Below are 18,554 nucleotides of genomic sequence, written 5' to 3' on the forward strand. Positions count from 1 at the left end.
AGTACCGCATTGCTCAGTACCTAACTGATTGTTTCTGGAGACGTTGGTTGAGAGAGTATCTTCCCAGCCTAACGGAACGACGAAAATGGCTACATGGACAAAAGAATCTCAACGTTGGCGACATCGTGATCGTTATCGAGCCAGATACACCCCGTGGAGAATGGCCAATCGCTCGTGTCGTCAAGGTGTTTTCCGGCCCAGATGGCGTAGTCCGTTCCGCAATCGTTCACCTTCGTTCGGCTACCAAAACCTCCGAACTTCACCGCCCGGCTGTGAAACTCTGCTTGTTGGAGTCTTGGGATACGGATGGTGCGTCCGCTTACGAACGCAGAGCCGGCTATGTTCCGAATCCTACAACTCCGAAATAGCTAGAAGAGGCTTTGTCGCGATCGGTATTGTGCCATAGGCGAGAACGGAGGAAGGGGAACGCAGACGACGTAACGACAAGGGAAGAACACGTTTGGCGGCGTTAATTACACACGAGAATTCGCCAGTTACAGTCGCGTCAATCGTTTTCAATATAACAGTTTTGTAACACTTAATGTCAGCTTGATTTAACGTGCCCGTAAAACAGAGTATCGAAAATTACCTACAGTGTAAAGTCAGTGCGTATCGATAACACTGGGAAAACATTTTCAATGGGAGCAGCTGACATGGTGAGTACCACAAGTGCACTTATATCTGAAAACAGTTGAATCATCCAACGGGCAGTCAAAGATTTATTCTACAAAATGGGAGAAGATACAAGTTTTACATTTGACATCAATGTCTCTTTTCTTGAGGTGCAGTTTTTAAAAAATTCATTTTAATTGGTTTTAACTAACTTTTATTTTTCTCTAGCTATATATAAAGTATACAACCTTTTGTCAAAGTCTTGGAATGAAGAAGTAGATATCAGAGAAGATCCTAAAAGTGGAATCAAAATTAATGGTCTAACCAAAACCCCAGTTTTCAAATGGGAAGAAACATTAAAGTGCCTAGAGAATGGTTCGTTGAACCGGCTCACGGGAGTAACTGCTCTGAATCACCAAAGCAGTCGATCGCACGCTATTTTTACTCTTACCATAAATCAAGTACGTTTCATACACTCGTACAGAAATGGCAGTAAATAAAACGAATTTTATTTACTTTTCTAGATCAACAATCAAAGACAGTGCGTCAATCGTTAAAACCTCAAAATTTCATCTGATTTATTTCGCGGGATCTGAGAGAGCCAGTAAAACGGATGCAGTTGGGGAGAGATATGCAGAAGGAGTCAACATCAACAAAGAATCGCTGTCTTTAGGAAATGTCATTAGTGCGCTATACGAAAGCAATCCTAGGCATATTCCTTGTAGAGATTCTAAACTAACGTGGCTTTCTCAAGATTCTCATGGTATTCTTAACCTCTTTTTTTTTTAAAGCTGAAATTTGACACTTACAGGAAGTAATAGTAGTGTGGCAACAATCTAACGATACGCGCTTTTTCCTAGGCGGTAATTCTCATACTTTGATGATTGCCTGCGTTGGTCCAGCCGACTTGAACTACGAGGAATCACTAAGCACGCTTCGATATGCTGACCACGCCAGAAAAATTAAAAACAAAAAATATTTTAATCGAGACCCGACAATGGTAGAAGTTATGGCACTGCGAGCTGAAATCCATCAGCTTTTGGTAGCATATAGTAACGAAAGTACAAGCATTGCTGAAGTTTAAAAACTTTGTCAGCAACTTAAATTTGCAGAAGAAGAGAAAATACATCTATTGGGTTGGAGTTGGAAGAAAACACAAACATGTGCGAGAAAGCTCTTCTGGCAGACGCTGCAAACATGCAAATAAAACAGAGACTAGAAGAATTACAGGTATTTCGCAAAAAAATCGGCTAGCTGCTATAGTTAGATAATAGATTTTAATTTCTAGATGCAAGCCGTAAACTTGGACCGAACGCTTGGAGCCATCAATCAAACTCTTAATGATACTGGCGACTTGAGTATCCCGAAAGCAATAGAGCAAACGTTGAATTTGAAATCAAAAATTGATGAAATCCATGATGTCCAAAGGAAGGGCAAAATTGAACATGTCAACCACGACATGCAAAGTTGCTTCGCATCCGACAAAGAAAACAAAGACAGTGATTCCGAATCGACTGAGTCACCTAGATATGATTTTTTGAACTGATCATTTGTAACACTATCACTAGCCTTGGCTGAATGATCATTTCTTAATTACGTATTGCAGGCGTCTGTCAAAGTTGGGAGCTGACATGGCACTCAGACAAGCTGATTTGAGTAACATTTTGAAGGAGCTTAACGCCCAGTTGGCTCTTAAGTGGTCAATAAAATGACTCAAGATCAAGAAGGTCCATATAGTATAGTTACAGCTCATTACGACGCAACGGTGAGCGAGCTGGAAAATCAAATCGCATCTTTGCAGCAAGAAAAGGAAGAACTAGCTAGCCTCTTAGCTCAAGTTAGTGGCAATGCCAACGCATGTAAAAAAATCCGAGCAGCGAAGGAAGTGGTTCCAGGAACTCGAACCGCAAATCAACGAGTTGAAAAAAAAAAAAAAAAAAAAAAGATCCAGGAACAAGGTAATATCATCAAAATTAAACGTTAGCTAAATCTTTCTTTAAACCACCTTCATTATAACCGTTGATTCTTATCCGTAGAGAGAACGGAAGAGTCTTCAATGAAAAACTTCAACAATGATATCCAAGCGATGCAAGCACAACAAGTGAAGCTTGTACGGCAAATGCGAGAAGAGAATCAGAAATTCATGACATGCCGCCAGCAAAAAGACCGTGAGGTAGCTCGACTTTAGGACCGCAAACGCCATGACCAACTCCAAAAAATGGAAGTGCTGCACGCCAAACAACAAAATATTCTTCGGCGTAAAATTGAAGATGTCACGGCTGTCACCAAGCGGCTAAAAGTAGCCCTTAGTTTGCATTTAACAAAATCAAACAAATCTTCAAGTACATCGACTACATCTGAAAACAACCAGCAAATCAAAAGTATTGGTCAATCAACTGTTTTTTCCTGAAATTATTAATCATTCATTGCATTATAGCTTGGTTGCTGGGCGAACTTTAGCTACACGTCATAGCTACATCGACATTTGGTCAATTTCATCCAAAACGAAAATACTGGAGACAAGAAAATGGAAAATATTGTTTTATCTGTGCTAATACTGTGAAAGAAGTGAAGTTTTCTCTTACATCATAGGTCCTGTGTCTGTGAGTCTGTCTTCCACAAATGGTAACGCTTCTTTGGCAGAAGCATTCCATTTTGGATCCAGCGGCTGAGCAATTTGTTGGAGTACAGAGGCAGGGGTCTGAAGTAACATGCAGTTGACAAAGATTGACTTGAACTTTCCAGAGAACTGTGTGCCAAAGAAGATAAAATGAGAATAAAAGCTAACAATTGTATCTGACTTTAAATTGACAGTGCACTTACAGTTGTGTTGGACAAGATTTGTGTGACACATGCAGTTTTGCCAGTTCCTGGCCTTCCTGATTTGTACATACTGCCTGGTTTTCTTTCATCAATAAGTGGCCTCATAAAATTCTCAATTACAGTCAGCTCCTTATCTCTACAAAAAATTGTGTTTGGAGTTGTGGTATGGAGGGCTTGGCGTGCCTTAGCAAAGCTTGTAACTGTAGAAAGGACAACCAAAGACAAATCATAAAGCTGAATGACTTGGCAAAATTCAAGAGGTATAGCATTTGGATGATGCAGTTTCAGTTTAACTGGAGAGTTTAATAAAGCAGACTAACGTAGATAGAGGAAGCGAATCGTCGCTGTCGAGGGAAGACATAAATTCGATAACCTGGTTCGGATCCCATGTCGAATCGTACTTGGGCCTAGGGGGGTTGCGATTGTAAACCCCTTTTAATAATTTGACTATAAGAGGGTGTTGCCCTACTGGAATTCCGTCTAGCGATTGGAGGGTAACGGAGAGCATCGAGCGGTGTAGATTGATGGAGCTATACGATTTACCGGTAGCGTAAAGGTTTGCTAAAAAATCAGAAACAGAACTTAAATCATTAGAAAGGGGATTTCTGTTCCGCCCCAAGCACCAATGACACCAGCTTTTCCAAGCCGACTGGTATGCGATATTGGTGTTATCGCGGCATCCAGCCAAGAATAACTCGACAACCGGCTGCGAAAATCCTTGCAGACTGTATGATTGCCGGAGAGCTTCCAGGCGGCCAGACTGAGCGCTCCGGATTGAAGCAGTGAATGTGGATTGCCCTGGGCTGACACGAGAATCGCTGACGACGGGGTCAGAAGACGTGGGATGTCGCATGCGTGCTCCAATAGCACTGGGAACCATGGTTGGCCTGTCCAGATTGGGCATATTAGTACAATCGACGCCTTCTCTCGTCTCATCTTCTCAATACACCTGAATATGAGGGAGAAGGGAGGGAAGGCATAGCCTTTTTTATCAGACCAGCTGATGGAGAACGCATTAGTGGTGAAGGCCCGAGGCTTTGGTCGCTACGAAATGAACTTAGATACCTGAGCGTTCCATGATGATGCGAACAAGTCAATGTCTATCTCCCAGAGTTTAGCAATTCGATGAAATACGTTCACATCCAGCTGCCAATCGCTGGCATCCGCCTGTGCCCTAGACTCCCTATCTGCGATTGTATTAAATTCACCGGCCAGATGAATGGCCTCCAGCGATATACAACGCTTTTCACACCACTTAGAGAGACTCTTTGCCGTAGCGGTGAGCGCCGCTGACTTGGTACCACCGCACTTATTAACATAACTGACTGCTGTTGTATTATCTAAATATATTCTGATCGCGATGCCGCTTGAATCCGCCGAGAACGCTTGAACCGCGTAAAGCGCTCCTAAAAGCTCGAGTTCATTTATGTGATTATCATGATCCTGCCTTGTCCAGGGGCCCCGGGTCGTGACCCCGTTACATACTGCCCCCCCAACCTGTCAGGGACGCGTCGGAGAAAATTTCGATGTCTGGATCGCGGGGAAAGAATATTTTCCCTTTGGACTTTTCGACATTAGCAACCCACCAACGGAGGTCCATTTTAGCGCTGTCGGACAAAGATACCCTAACGTCCAGGTAAAAACAGTAGCGCTCGGCATTAGTGATATAAAATCGTTGAAGGCTGCGATAGTGAGATTGGGCAAACGGGATTGCCGTAATGGCCCATGAGAAATTTCCCTGTATTGAGGCCAGCGTCCGTAGCGTGACCTTCCCCTCCTTTAAAGCCGCTTCGCACATTTTCTTGACGGCTTCCACTTTCCTTACAGGGAGCGAGAAGGAAAGATCCTTTGAACTTACAACAAGCCCTAAATATTCCAACACTTGTGTAGGATCGACGATCGACTTCTCCCAATTAACTAGGAAACCTAATGATTGGAGTTGTTCGTTGATTGTCCCTATATCTTCTTGGAGCCCTAAAGCTTGACTCATTCAAGACTAGAATGTCATCAAGGTAGATCACAAGCCGGATTCCTTGCTCTCTCAGGTAGACCATGACTACTTTAAGATTTTTTGTGAAAACTCTTGGCGCAGGGGCGAGACCAAACGCCATACAATTAAATTCGTAAATCCGATCCCTCCAACAAAATCGTAGGAACCTATGATGTGCCTGATTAACCGCCACGGTAAAATAAGCATCCTTTAAATCGATTTTAGCTAAGTAATCTCCCCTGACTGACTAGATAACGAACTGAAACGAGGCTCTCCATTTTGAAGTGTTGGTATCTGATGAAGCGGTTCAAAGGTTAAGTTAATAATGGGTCTGAACTGCCCCTCTTGCTTCTTTTTAACGCAAAAGAAGGAGCAGACGAAGCCAATCGACCCGTCAGAAACTTCTGAAATTGCGCGTTTGGCCAACAAATCTCGCACCTCTGCGTCACAAACGCCTGACATTTCTTTTGACATGACGATTTGAGGAGGGAAGGAGTTTTGGGTCGGTTCGGACAAAAAATCAATAAGGAGTCCTTCACGAACGGTTTTCAGAACCCAGTGATCGCTAGTAATAAGCGGCCAACGAGCTGCGAAAACTTTCAGCCTCGAGGCTACGATCGGCGCTTCACCTCCTTTAATAACAACGGGAACTGGAAACGTCTCCCGTTGCCGGCCAGATTTAGGTAAGGTCTAAGGGCCGTTTTACAATAAGGGGTCAAAGGTCTAGAATTTAAAAAGACATACCTTCGACCTCCCTGAGACCAAGCGCTAGGGCGATGGTCACGACCTCGATCGTTTCTCCTACTCCGCGCACCTCTTCCGCCTCGTGAATTCCGGTCAGTCTCGAACCTGGGCGGCTGTAACACGACGTGAGGCTGATCGGTGCGGATACGCCTAGCGCTCGAACGTCTTGGGGCACGGGCCGCGGTCGCTGCCGCGGCAGCTCTCGCTGCCTGAGCCAGGGTGTTGTCCAGGCTGGCGTCGGTCAGCATAGCTTGCAGATACTTCTCGGTAAAGAGAAAGGAGCGAGCTTCTTTCCCTCCTTCAAACGCGTCAGGATCGCGCAACAAATATTCTGCTCCAGGCTCGGTGAGAGACATTACGGCACTCCGACGTTCTTTGGTGATGTAAAAATATGCTCGCCCCCACTGTTCATCACTATCTGGTAGGGAACTCAATTGAGCGTAAAGATCGACAAGAGGTGGAGCAATATCCATAATCCTCAATTGTGTTTTAGCGAATGAATCTTCCGATGCATTTATCGCTTTAAGAGTGCCTTTGTCTGGTAACAGAAGGGCACGTCGAGAGATCCAACCGTCCAATTTGGGAGGCCTCAAAGAAAACTCGGCATCTACGTACTCGAGAGCAAATTCTTTAGAGATTGACTTGGAGGATTCGGTCGAAATTCCTTTGGTCATTAGCAGCGAGATCTCGTCCGAGATTTCCCTGGACACCGAAAGCGGCTGTGCACCTGAACTACCGGGGAGGCTCAGGCTTCCAACGGGTAACGGAGGGCTTTGGTCTGCTACCTTCGATGTAAGATCAACTAGCGTTGGAGACGCCGACGCACCCGTATCAGCCACTAACCTCTTTCCTCTATTCTCTGATCTTGAATTTGAAGAACTGGGAAGCCACGGGCGACTTTCTTCTATTTGATCGGCTTCTAAGCTTTCCGCAATCGGGGTTTGACTGACTGGGTCAACAAAAACTCTTTCTGTGCGAGTCGGGCGAATGTTGCTGCTCGACGGAGGGGCATTTCTCAAGTTTTCATCGTCTGATAGGCCCATGCTAGCACCAGGGAGACGCCTTCCTTCACTGTCACAGCTAAAACCACCCGCATCGAAGCGATAACCTGTTTCTGTGTCATAGAAAAAACCGTCTTCCCCGAAATGGTAGCTGAATCCTTCGTCATCATAGCACAAACCGTCCCCAAAAAAGTAAAAGCCGTTCTCACCACATCGATAGCCATTTGCACTTTCGCGCCCGCTGTTTTCCCACTCGTTTTCGCATGGCCGGTTGTCCAGTCTGTCCGAAAAGGAACTGTTACGGTCTTCGAAGTCCGACACAAAACCAAATCTTTCTCGGCCGAAAACTTCACGGTTTCTGTCATCCCATCGTGGCTCGTAACGAGTAAAATTCACCGGCGATCTCTCCCTCACCCGATAACTGGGGTGTTCCCGGGTAGGAATTTTATCTAGGTCCAATGTTGTTGCCGATACAGAATCGGCCATTGGTTCAGGATCAGAATCGCACATCGGCCCGGGTCATTTCCAACTTGAGTCGCCAAACCTTGTCCATTTCTGTTATGCCAATATTACACATGTATTTTGGTAGAACACCGGCAAGCAGTGTTGATCCGGGATTAATTTATCAATATTGGCATAACAAAAATGGACAAGGTTTGGCGACTCAAGTTGGAAATTACCCGGGCCGATGTGCGATTTCGATATGCAGCCAATAATGGCGCAAAACAACATTGTATCAATGTTAAAAATTTAACACCTAACCAATGTTATAAATTTATTTTGGTAGAACATTGGCGAGCAGTGTTTATCCGGGATAATTTTATCAGTAGTGGCATAACAGAAATGGACAAGGTTTGGCGACTCAAGTTGGAATTGACCCGGGCCGATGTGCGATTTCGATATGCAGCCAATAATGGCGCAAGACAACATTGGACCAACATTCAACATTCCAACATCAAAAATTAAATAGTAGCCTAAAACAAAACAATAGCTTTATTCATCGTAACACAAAGTAAACACAGACTTAGCCGGATTTGCCGGATTTGAACCCTAGACCACTGTACAACAACTTCATCTTTCAGACGCTTTATCCACTTAGCTATTTCTATACATATCAAGTAATATGTTTTCCGGAGTAATTCCGGAATTTGGTTAAAAACTTAGAAAAAATTTCCCAGTGAAAACCAAAGTTAGTTTAAATTTAGTACGTGGTTACAGTTTTATTATTTTTACTGATTATAGATACTAATTTACACAACAATCATTTGATTTTCATGTTTAATCGTTAATTTAGACCAAACATTTCAAAAATACAACAAAAAATGTAATTAAGAATAACAAATTTAAAAAGCACACCCGGGTAGGAAACAATACTGACCATTCTGTTTTCTTCATCCGATGTTGATTTTTGGTCGGTTCACATCGTAAATGCGTTATCAGTTACATGAGATTGGTCCATGGTTGGAAAAATATTGGAATGTGGTTTTCCAAAAACCAAATCAATTCCATACTGGGCCATTCTTAGAAAGTTGAGTTTTAACGATGCATGTATCCCGCTACTAAACCAATGTCGATACAATTTCGAACCTTTGCTGTTGTTCGATATCGACTAGCCAATAATAATCCAATGTCCAAAACCCAAATTTCAACGATTTATATATCCCAATATTTATCCAATGTCAATACAATTTCGAATTTTTGATGCTGTTTGATATCGAAATGCCAATAGTACCCCAAAGTCAGAAATTCAAGTTTAAACGATATATATATCCATATACTAATCCAATGTTGGTACAATTCCAAATTTTAGCTGCTGTTCGATATCAAAATGCCAATAGTACCCCAAAGTCAAAAACTCAAGTTCAAACGATGTATATATCTATCTACTAATCCAATGTTGGTACAATTTCAAAATTTTGCTCTTGTTCGATATTGAAATGCCAATAGTACCCCAAAGTCAGAAACCCAAGTTTAAACGATATATATATCCATGTACAAATCCAATGTTGGTACAATTTCAAATTTTTGCTCTTGTTCGATATCGAAATGCCAATAGTACCCCAAAGTCAGAAACCCAAGTTTAAACGATATTTATATATCCATATACTAATTCAATTTTGGTACAATTTCAAATTTTTGCTCTTGTTCGATATTGATTAGCCAACAGTAAACCAATGTCAGAAATCGATGTTTATCTCCCGATACTAATCTAATGTTGAAACAATTTCGAATTTTTGCTGTTGATCGATATCAATTTGACAATACTAAACCAAAATTAGGAAAAAAGATTAAATGATCTATATATTCCGATACTAATCCAATGTCGATACAATTTCGAATTTATGTTATTGTTCGATATATACCCGGGCAGGAAACAACATTCGCCAAAACTAATCCGATGTTCGTATAGGCTTGGATTGATGCACAAAAATACAAGCTTTCTATTGGCAAGCCAATGCTCGGCCAATGATGGAATTCTGCACTTATATCAGTTATCGAATGACGAGACTAGGTAACATCGTAGGACCTATGTTAAAAATTCCTCGCTAAAATTAAACCCGGTTCCAAAAACCAGTTCCAAACACAGGGTGCTTACCGTTCCCCGACTTCTACCCCAAAACTATACATATATACATACATACCAATAATATTATCGTTAAACAACAACAAAAATTCGTATCGCATCGACATTTGGTTGGTATCGTGGTATAAAGATCGATTAATCTTGTTTGTCCAATATTGGCTTATAATTGGCTAATCGATATCGATCAAGAGCAAAAAATTGAAATTATACCAACATTGGATTAGTATATGGATATATAAATCGTTTAAACTTCGGTTTCTGACTTTGGGATACTATTGGCATTTCGATATCGAACAAGAGCAAAAATTTGAAATTATACCAACATTGGATTAGTATATGGATATATAAATCGTTTAAACTTCGGTTTCTGACTTTGGGATACTATTGGCATTTCGATATCGAACAAGAGCAAAAATTTGAAATTGTACCAACATTGGATTAGTATATTGATATATAAATCGTTTAAACTTGGGTTTTTGACTTTGAAATACTATTGACCTTTCGATATCGAACAAGAGCAAAAATTTGAAATTGTACCAACATTGGATTTGTATAGGGATATATGAATCGTTTAAACTTCGGTTTCTGACTTTGTGGTACTAGTGGCATTTCGATATCGAACAGCAGCAAAAATTCGAAATTGTACCAGCATTGGATTAGTATATGGATATATATATCGTTTAAACTTGAGTTTCTAACTATGGGGTACTAGTGGCATTTTGATATCGAACAGCAGCAAAACTTCAAAATTGTACCAACATTGGATTAGTATATGGATATATGTATCGTTTAAGCTTCGGTTTCTGACTTTGGGGTACTAGTGGCATTTCGATATCAAACAGCAGCAAAAATTTGATATTGTACCAACATTGGATTAGTATATGGATATATATATCGTTTAAACTTGAGTTTCTAACTTTGGGGTACTAGTGGCATTTTGATATCAAACAGCAGCAAAAATTCGAAATTGTACCAACATTGGATTAGTATATGGATATATGTATCGTTTAAACTTGGGTTTCTGTTTTTGGGGTACTATTGGCATTTCGATATCGAACAGCAGCAAAAATTCGAAATTGTATTGACATTGGATAAATATTGGGATATATACATCGTTAAAATTTGTGTTTTGGACATTGGGTTATTATTGGCTAGTCGATATCGAACAACAGCAAAGGTTCGAAATTGTATCTACATTGGTTTAGTAGCGGGATACATGCATCGTTAAAAATCAACTTTCTAAGAATGGCCCAGGATGGATTTGAGTTGGTTTTTGAAAAACCACATTCCAATATTTTTCCAACCATGGACCAATCTCATGTGAACCGACCTAAAATCAACATCGGATTAAGAATGGTCAGTATTGTTTCCTACCCGGGGTTGGGGATGCGAACGGATGCGCATCTCTCGATCCCGCGTTCTCTCGTGGTCGGACTATTTTGAACGTATCCGTTGCCAAAATCTGCGCTGTTAGCTCCTCCGGAACCTGTCGTTACGAGTTATAATATAACGAGCGTCGATATAGCAGCTTGGAGCAGGACAGCAAGGATAGCTTGGAGTGGAGTATTTGGTGGTGTAGTTGGAGGCCGTAGTATATTATTCGGCCATTATAGTCGTGTAGTACTTGACTGAATCGGTGTTCTTACATTACATTTTGGAATTTCCAGTATTGTTAGCCCACCTCTATTGCACTGGACAGTATAGCGAAGATCGTCTCAGGCTCCATTTCCACCGCTAGCGGGGTTTTCTTAGTTTTCAATTCAAAATGTCAAGTAGAGAGCCAATGCTCAAAATTTGGTATTAGTGGCTAGAATTCATTGTTTGCCCTATATCACTTCATTGTGAAAAAAAAGGCAAACATGGTTGCGCTAAGCACTTGTTTGACATGCTATACAAACGGCCTTTAACGCCGTAACATACAGGCATAAGCCGTAACCTCCAGAACTGCCCGGATGGAGATCATATTGCTGTACTATATGATCTACATCGTGACATCAGCTGATAGCTCTTACCTCTCTATTCAGTCTTGCATTGGAATGGGGGACCAATCCCATGGTGGTTCAAGTAAAAATAGCGTAATGGAAGCGGCCTTGAACGGGTCACTTCCATTCAACACTATACTGGAAATTCAAAACTTCTCAAGGAAGCTATTTATAAATCACCTTGCGGTGAGTGTTGATAAATTCATTGTTGCAGGTGTTCGTGGAGGATTTATTTCCTTTGATGCGAATGGAGATACCGAAGACGGCTACATCGCCGTGGGCTCTTCAGATTTATTTCCACCAAAACCGAATTCATCCATAGACGTCCATAAGAATGTGATGGTTCCCTTTGGCTTTTTTCGTGGAACTGTAATACGAACAAAAAAGTGGTTGTAAAAGCGGTGTCGCATAAAAATTTTTCCTCTAGATGTTCCATCCGACTGCCGAGTTGAATCATACACTTCACGCCCGTTTTGCCAGTTCTGAAAGCAGTTTCGAAGATCAAGTGATTTACGACGTTGAATTACTCAATGACAACGTTAATATGACCATGGTTGTTGCCCATCTGCTTTTTGGCTGCAATGATATATCTATTCACGAATCATGCCAGAAAACTAGCGGCAGAGATGGACATCCTCACAATCAAAGTAGCCATATCAACTGACGCGGAACTTAGTTCCCACCTTTAAAATGTGAACCAGGTAAAAAATCGAAGTTGAAATGCAGCCTAGATATAGTCAAACTGTAGGGGAGAGTGGGGCTAGTTGGCAGGAGGGCAAGTTTGCAATTCCTAATATAGAAGAATTGTGTGAAAGAGGTTTTATTGAAATAATTCATAGTCAAAGATGTTTATCGTGCGCACATTTGTGCAAAGTTTTATAAATTGATCCCAAATAGTTTAGGAAATAGAAAATAACGAAATCTTTTGCGTCAAATCCATTGCGTGCTTGGAATTCATCAATTTTATCTTTTCTTGGTATGCATGTAATTTAAAAAAAATATTAGTTTTATAGAAAATTGTGTCCTCTATTGAACTGTAACAACGGATTTGTTTAAATCAATTATAAAGGAGTAATAAAATTTTTTATTTGAATAAACCCCGGGTTGGGGCAAGTTGATACATTGCAACATGGGGCATGTCGGCCTAGGCATTATACATGCATATGTATAGTACATGGCCTGTCAAAATGTCAGGGAATTGTAAGTCGAATTTTTGCTAGATATGACTTATGGTGAACAGTGGTATGCATTAGAGGCCAAAATTTGGCACATTTTATGTGTTTCTCTTTATACGATGTCCACCTGTGAAATCTTTGCCTGAATTATGTATATTATTTTTTATTTTTTGCATTTAAGGCTATTAATCTTTATGTAAATTATCACAACTTATTTCTGAGTTTCCCACTCTAAAATAACTATACGATTTTTGTTTAGTGTAATGTTATTCTAGTTTGTTTACAACATCAACATTTCACTGAAATCCGTATTTAAAATACATGGGGCCAACTTACCCCACTACCACTGCCAACTTACCCCGTTAGTGGGGCATGGAGGAAAATTTTTTTAGCTTTTTGAACGTTGATTTTGATATGAATTCTTCAACGTAGATCAAATTAAAAAATATCACGAGATAGCTGGTTATCTGAGCTTTCTTTTACAATTTTGTGTGTGTCAAAATATGAAAAATTAAAGAAACCAGAGAAGAAATTTAAAAAATTTTACCAACTAGCCCCACCCTCCCCTACCTTTCGTTTAGGTCATCATTAATCAGTTTTAATAGATTATGATTCAAGAAAACGTTACTGCAAACAAAACTGCTGCGCAATAATAATTCGATTCACTATGTAAAACAAAATTTATAGTTATTTTTATTTCTAGATGCTGCGGGTTATGAATCATCCTGTGCACCCAAATAAGCTGGTTGACGACTGGCGAATGAAAGTCTGGAACAAATCTATAAAATGGAAATCTTCATGGCCAGCACTCGAATGTGAAACTATTGGAGAAATTCGCCAAGTAAGTTAACTTTTTCATTATTGTTCTATCGTATCTTGTGACACTATGAATATGGTGTAGATGCGAAGACTATTCAGCACGATAACATCTATCCATTTATATGTGCCATCGTTGAACCTGCTCGCATATGTATCATAACGGAATTTCAATCACGGAAAAGTCTTATGGTAATTGCTTTGTTATTGCTAATCTGTTGTGACCTGTACATCACGTCTACGCAATCGTGTTTTTCAGGACGCCCTTTCAACCACAAACAACGATTTGAACTGTAAACTGATTGCTTGCCTTGCACTGGAGTTGGCCAAAGGCATGCTCTACATTCGTAGCTCCGATTTACGCTGCCACGGAAATCTGAAATCTGCGAATTGCTTGCTCGATTCAAATCGGACTCTCAAAATATCGGATTTTGGTTAACACAAGTTACGGAATGCTGTGAAAGACCCTAGCAAGAACGAACGAGACCATTACTTTGGTAAATCCAATGTATCCTGTAGCTTGCGTAAATAACGCATAGTAGTGCCCATCGGCGTTCATACCGGTGAGATTGACTTAAAAATATGATTTCGCACGGAATTGCACACCCGACAGTTAGTCTCTCGAAAATGGTTAGCTGAGAAACATTTTTCACGTTTCAAGTGAACGACTGTGTTCAAATTAACTCCGAATGAAATGCACTTGTAAGTTTTCGTGTACATTATTAAAAAACACTGTCCCTTAGGTGACCTAGTAACGGGAGTAGTAGGCAGTACTATAATGCCTACCTATTCCATCTTTGGCGACACGGTGTCTGTAGCTTCCCGATTGGAGTCCACAAGCTCGGAACTGCGCATCCAGATAAGTGAAGCCAGTTATCAAGAGCTACAACAAATTGGAGGCTACATAACTGAAGAGCGCACTGATAGAAATGACGCTACAGAATCATTCAAAAACATTGGCTGATCGGGAAAACGTCTAAAGCGGTGCAAAGAAGAGAAAAAGATTGTACGAGCGGGAAATCTCTATGTAATCGGCAGTCAGTCATATCTTTGACAAGCACCGATATCTACATCGACCACTCGATTGACGACGATCCATCTTACCTATGTTCCCCATAGAAAGCTGTCAAGTCACCAAACAATCTCAGTTTCAAACCTTAGGCTTGTCAGCTGTTATCGTTCAACTTATATTGTCTTTCAGATTCCCGGCCATTTTCGCAAACACTGCCGTATGGTTCTCATTTAAAACAAAATCAACTTACCAACACATTATCTGGGGCAACATTTTTACAAACTCCTGAAGCACTGCATCCATATAATTCAAAAGTGCATGCGAAATTATCCCTTGAACAGATACAACTTCTGCAGCCTCCTGTGCTACACGAGCAATGACTCCGACTTAATCGCTTGCCAATTATACTGGCATTCTTCTCAAGATCGAACATTTTCGAAGGATCTTCATCTTTCTCCTTGAGCTTCCTAATTCGTCTAGCCATAGGAGTGTTGCGCCACTCTGGATCGTCATCCGAATTGCAATCATCAATGTCCTCAACATCATCGACATCCAAGCGGACGGGACTCGGCTTGCGTTGGGTCGCTTTAGGCTTCTTCAGTTTGGAGGCCCCACAGAACGCTTTGAAGGATAACAACGAGAACTGATGGAACAGAAAGATCTGTGGCTACCTCATTTCCAGTAATGGAGGTTTTTGCTGCTTTAACGTTTCGATTTCATTCAATGCCGAGTGCAGTTGTTCTTGCAAGCCACTGCAACGTTCTAATTCCTCTTGCTGAATCCTTATATATTTTTCCCTTATCTATATTCAAATTTAACAACATGAACGTTTAGGCTAAAATGATATTCACGCCATTTAACCTTAAGATCTGCAGGTCCCTTTCAGTCCAACTGGTGGAAGTAGTCTGATGAGAGTCAACATCCTCTCCTCGTAGTCGCGACGAATTTTACTCATTTCTTATTGACGTTTTTGTTTCTTTTGTACATTCTACAATAAAATAAAACTTTATGTTTACCAGATTACTTCGAATACGCAAAAGAAAGCTTACCTCTAGATTATACGTAGATAGAAGTTTTTCAGTACTTCATGGAGCACTAATTTCCTGCTGCGTATTTAACCGCGCTTTTACTTTACAGAGCGTGTAGAAAAGCGATATTCTGGTCAAGCTTATTCGGTCCTACCTTTGTGGCATTATCAGCAAGATCCATCCGCCATTTCAGATGTATCTATTTTAACAAGAGATTTAATCTCATTGTCTTTCCGCGGATGTCATGGCTTCTGTGTTGTCTACCTTGTTCCATCAGAACTCACTCGCAACTGAAAACTCTCCGTGAGAAGCATATCTATCACATTCTGTTTCTGTTGTTTCTCGTAGGCCAATATACAACAACAGACTTTGCCGATCAATATATCAATATACATCAGGTGGTGGATTTAGCAGCAGTGCTAAATGAAGCTTTTTACATCCAAAAATCAATATTTCTGATCGTTATCTGTCAATTTTTTTTATTTATAAGCTGATAAAAATTGATTGTCCATTTTCTCCTGAAAAAACCTTTGATTCCGCTGTTGTTACACAACTGCATTTCTTCACTTCAGGGAGCCTAGTGTTTATTTCTCATTTGTATGTGACGGTTATAACTCTAAACGGCCTTTACAGTATAACAGCAAGCGTCTGTAAGGCTAAAGTAATATAATACGCTAATTCCAATTGGCCATGGTTTCAAATACAGGTTTGCGATGCATGCAATTTGACCCCCTACTATAAATACGCGTACGACATCTCCTTTAATTAATTGTAGTGACTTGTTTTGCTTCCACCATTTAATCTGCTACATATAAATTCGGCCGACGGCAATTGTCGGTCATTTGGGAAACTCTTCTTTGAGCTATAAGAGTTGTACTCTGCGTCCAACCCACTGTAAGTGTAACAAGGTAAGTTCCTAACTGTACCTCTCGTTATTAACCAGCCCTTTACTTTTGCGACAATTCAGTTTATTAACAAATTCTCCGTGCGAATTGCAGCAAATAATTATTGAAAGAAAATGAGACCAAAGATTTTGATTGTTTCTGCGATATTTCTTATTATCTGTGTAAAAGCTGATTTTCAATTGCTGCCAAACCAGATGGATCATATTATTAAAATCCTCAATGAAGAAAGGAAACTTATATAAATACGCAGCTCCTTATTTGCTTAATAATCCATATCCAGGAGTGGAAAAGTATACGCACTACGAAATGGATCGTTTAGGGATGCTGCCATTAGTTAATATAAAACCACTAATTCCTAAACTGGGTCCAGTCATCAACGACGTTTCCTCTTTCAAATACCCCATCACTGTTTCTGGGTGTAAAGTGAACCCAAATAGTCGTAGCGTATTCATAACTGTCATTTCGGCAACTGAGAATTTTCTAAAGAGAGAAATAATCCGCAAAACATGGAAAAATCACGTTCCTGTTGTGGTTAAGAAAGGTTTGCTGAGCATGGCCCGCTTTGTCTTTGTTTTGGGAAAAACAAACGACAGTCTGCTGCAAAGCAAAATTCGAGGTGAAAGCATGGTTCATGGAGATATCCTTCAAATAGAGATTTTGGACTTTTACAGAAGCTTATCTTTTAAAATGGCAGGATTACTGAACTGCATGAACACTAATTGCCCTAAAATTGGCTTCTTGTTAAAAGAAGTTGATGATGATATCTATGTCAATATTTACAATCTTGCAAAGATTGTCGAATCCTACCACAAATCGGGCAATTTCTCTATTTTCGGACGCAGTCCTAATTCGGGATTTCCTTCTCACCATTACAACAACTTTGGACCAGTAAGAGGTGCGGACTAAAAGATTAAGATGAAATTAATGGACTCGTATAAGATTACCAAGTAAAATTGCATTAATCTTGTGTCCATGGTTCCAAATTTAAACAACAAATTTGATTCTGCAGAACCCTGTCAATATGAAATGACATTTGACGCTTGGCCATGGAATTCGTATCCTGATTACATGAGTGGACCAGTCTATTTGATACACGGAAGTTCAATCCTCTCTTCAATACCGACAGCATGTATGCTCCTCCGCCATTTGATGACGAATGTGATGCACGGAAATACCTCGCATGGGACGATTGGCTATCACCGCTGTCCCATGAACAGATCGACAACTTTTACCGGGGTGCAACCAACAAGTCATGCGACAGGCCCAATGCTTCCATCAAGTTCAATTTCAGAAGCAATTATTCTACTTTTCCTTGAACAAGTGTAACTGTGTAAGCGTATAGACCTACAACCTACTACTGATGAAGTAAAGGTTGGACCTCACAAAATGGCACCCTTGTTTGCAGGTCCCACTTGGTTCTATTAGGTTGCAATGTTAAGTCAGAAAACAAATTAGAGAAAAGACAATTTGCCAAGAAAAAACCTTTGGTGTGACAGATCAGGACCAATTTTAAAGGTAGAATCAAAGGCACAGCATATTTATTTTTTCAAATTCAATCATCGATAATTTTGCCAAATTGAAAGTTTTTCCTTCTCTATTTTTTAAATTATTATTAAGTCAAAAAGGGTTTTCTGCAATATGAACTATGTGCATTCCATAAAACGAAGCAGCTTTATCCGATCAGCAAAAAAAAAATAAAAAACAAAAAAACAAAAAAAAAATGTCAGTGCCTTGAGTTATAACGTAGGGCCGGGCCTTAAGTAGGGCTCGTTTCCGGTTTGCTTCAATCCAGCTTAACCACGGATCTATTCGCCTTTTTGAACTCTTTCTCAAGCAACACGGACAAAATGGTACGAAGTGGACATAATGAATGAAGTTCATA

General features: G+C 40.4%; 1 protein-coding gene and 2 pseudogenes across 1 annotated transcript; 2 read left to right on the plus strand and 1 right to left on the minus strand.

The window, feature by feature from the left end:
• The first annotated feature begins 85 nt into the window (after window positions 1-85).
• LOC123471392 lies at window positions 86-3,560 on the plus strand (annotated as a pseudogene).
• On the minus strand, window positions 3,194-7,212 carry LOC116935740 (annotated as a pseudogene).
• Window positions 7,213-16,978: 9,766 nt separating this feature from the next.
• LOC116935739 (beta-1,3-galactosyltransferase 4-like) lies at window positions 16,979-17,578 on the plus strand. Its single transcript, XM_032942997.1, has one exon. The coding sequence runs from the start codon at window positions 16,979-16,981 to the stop codon at window positions 17,576-17,578; it is 600 nt and encodes a 199-aa protein (XP_032798888.1).
• The last annotated feature ends 976 nt before the right edge of the window (window positions 17,579-18,554 follow it).

Source organism: Daphnia magna, linkage group LG4, assembly GCF_020631705.1.
Source record: "Daphnia magna isolate NIES linkage group LG4, ASM2063170v1.1, whole genome shotgun sequence".
Lineage (NCBI taxonomy): Eukaryota > Metazoa > Arthropoda > Branchiopoda > Diplostraca > Daphniidae > Daphnia > Daphnia magna.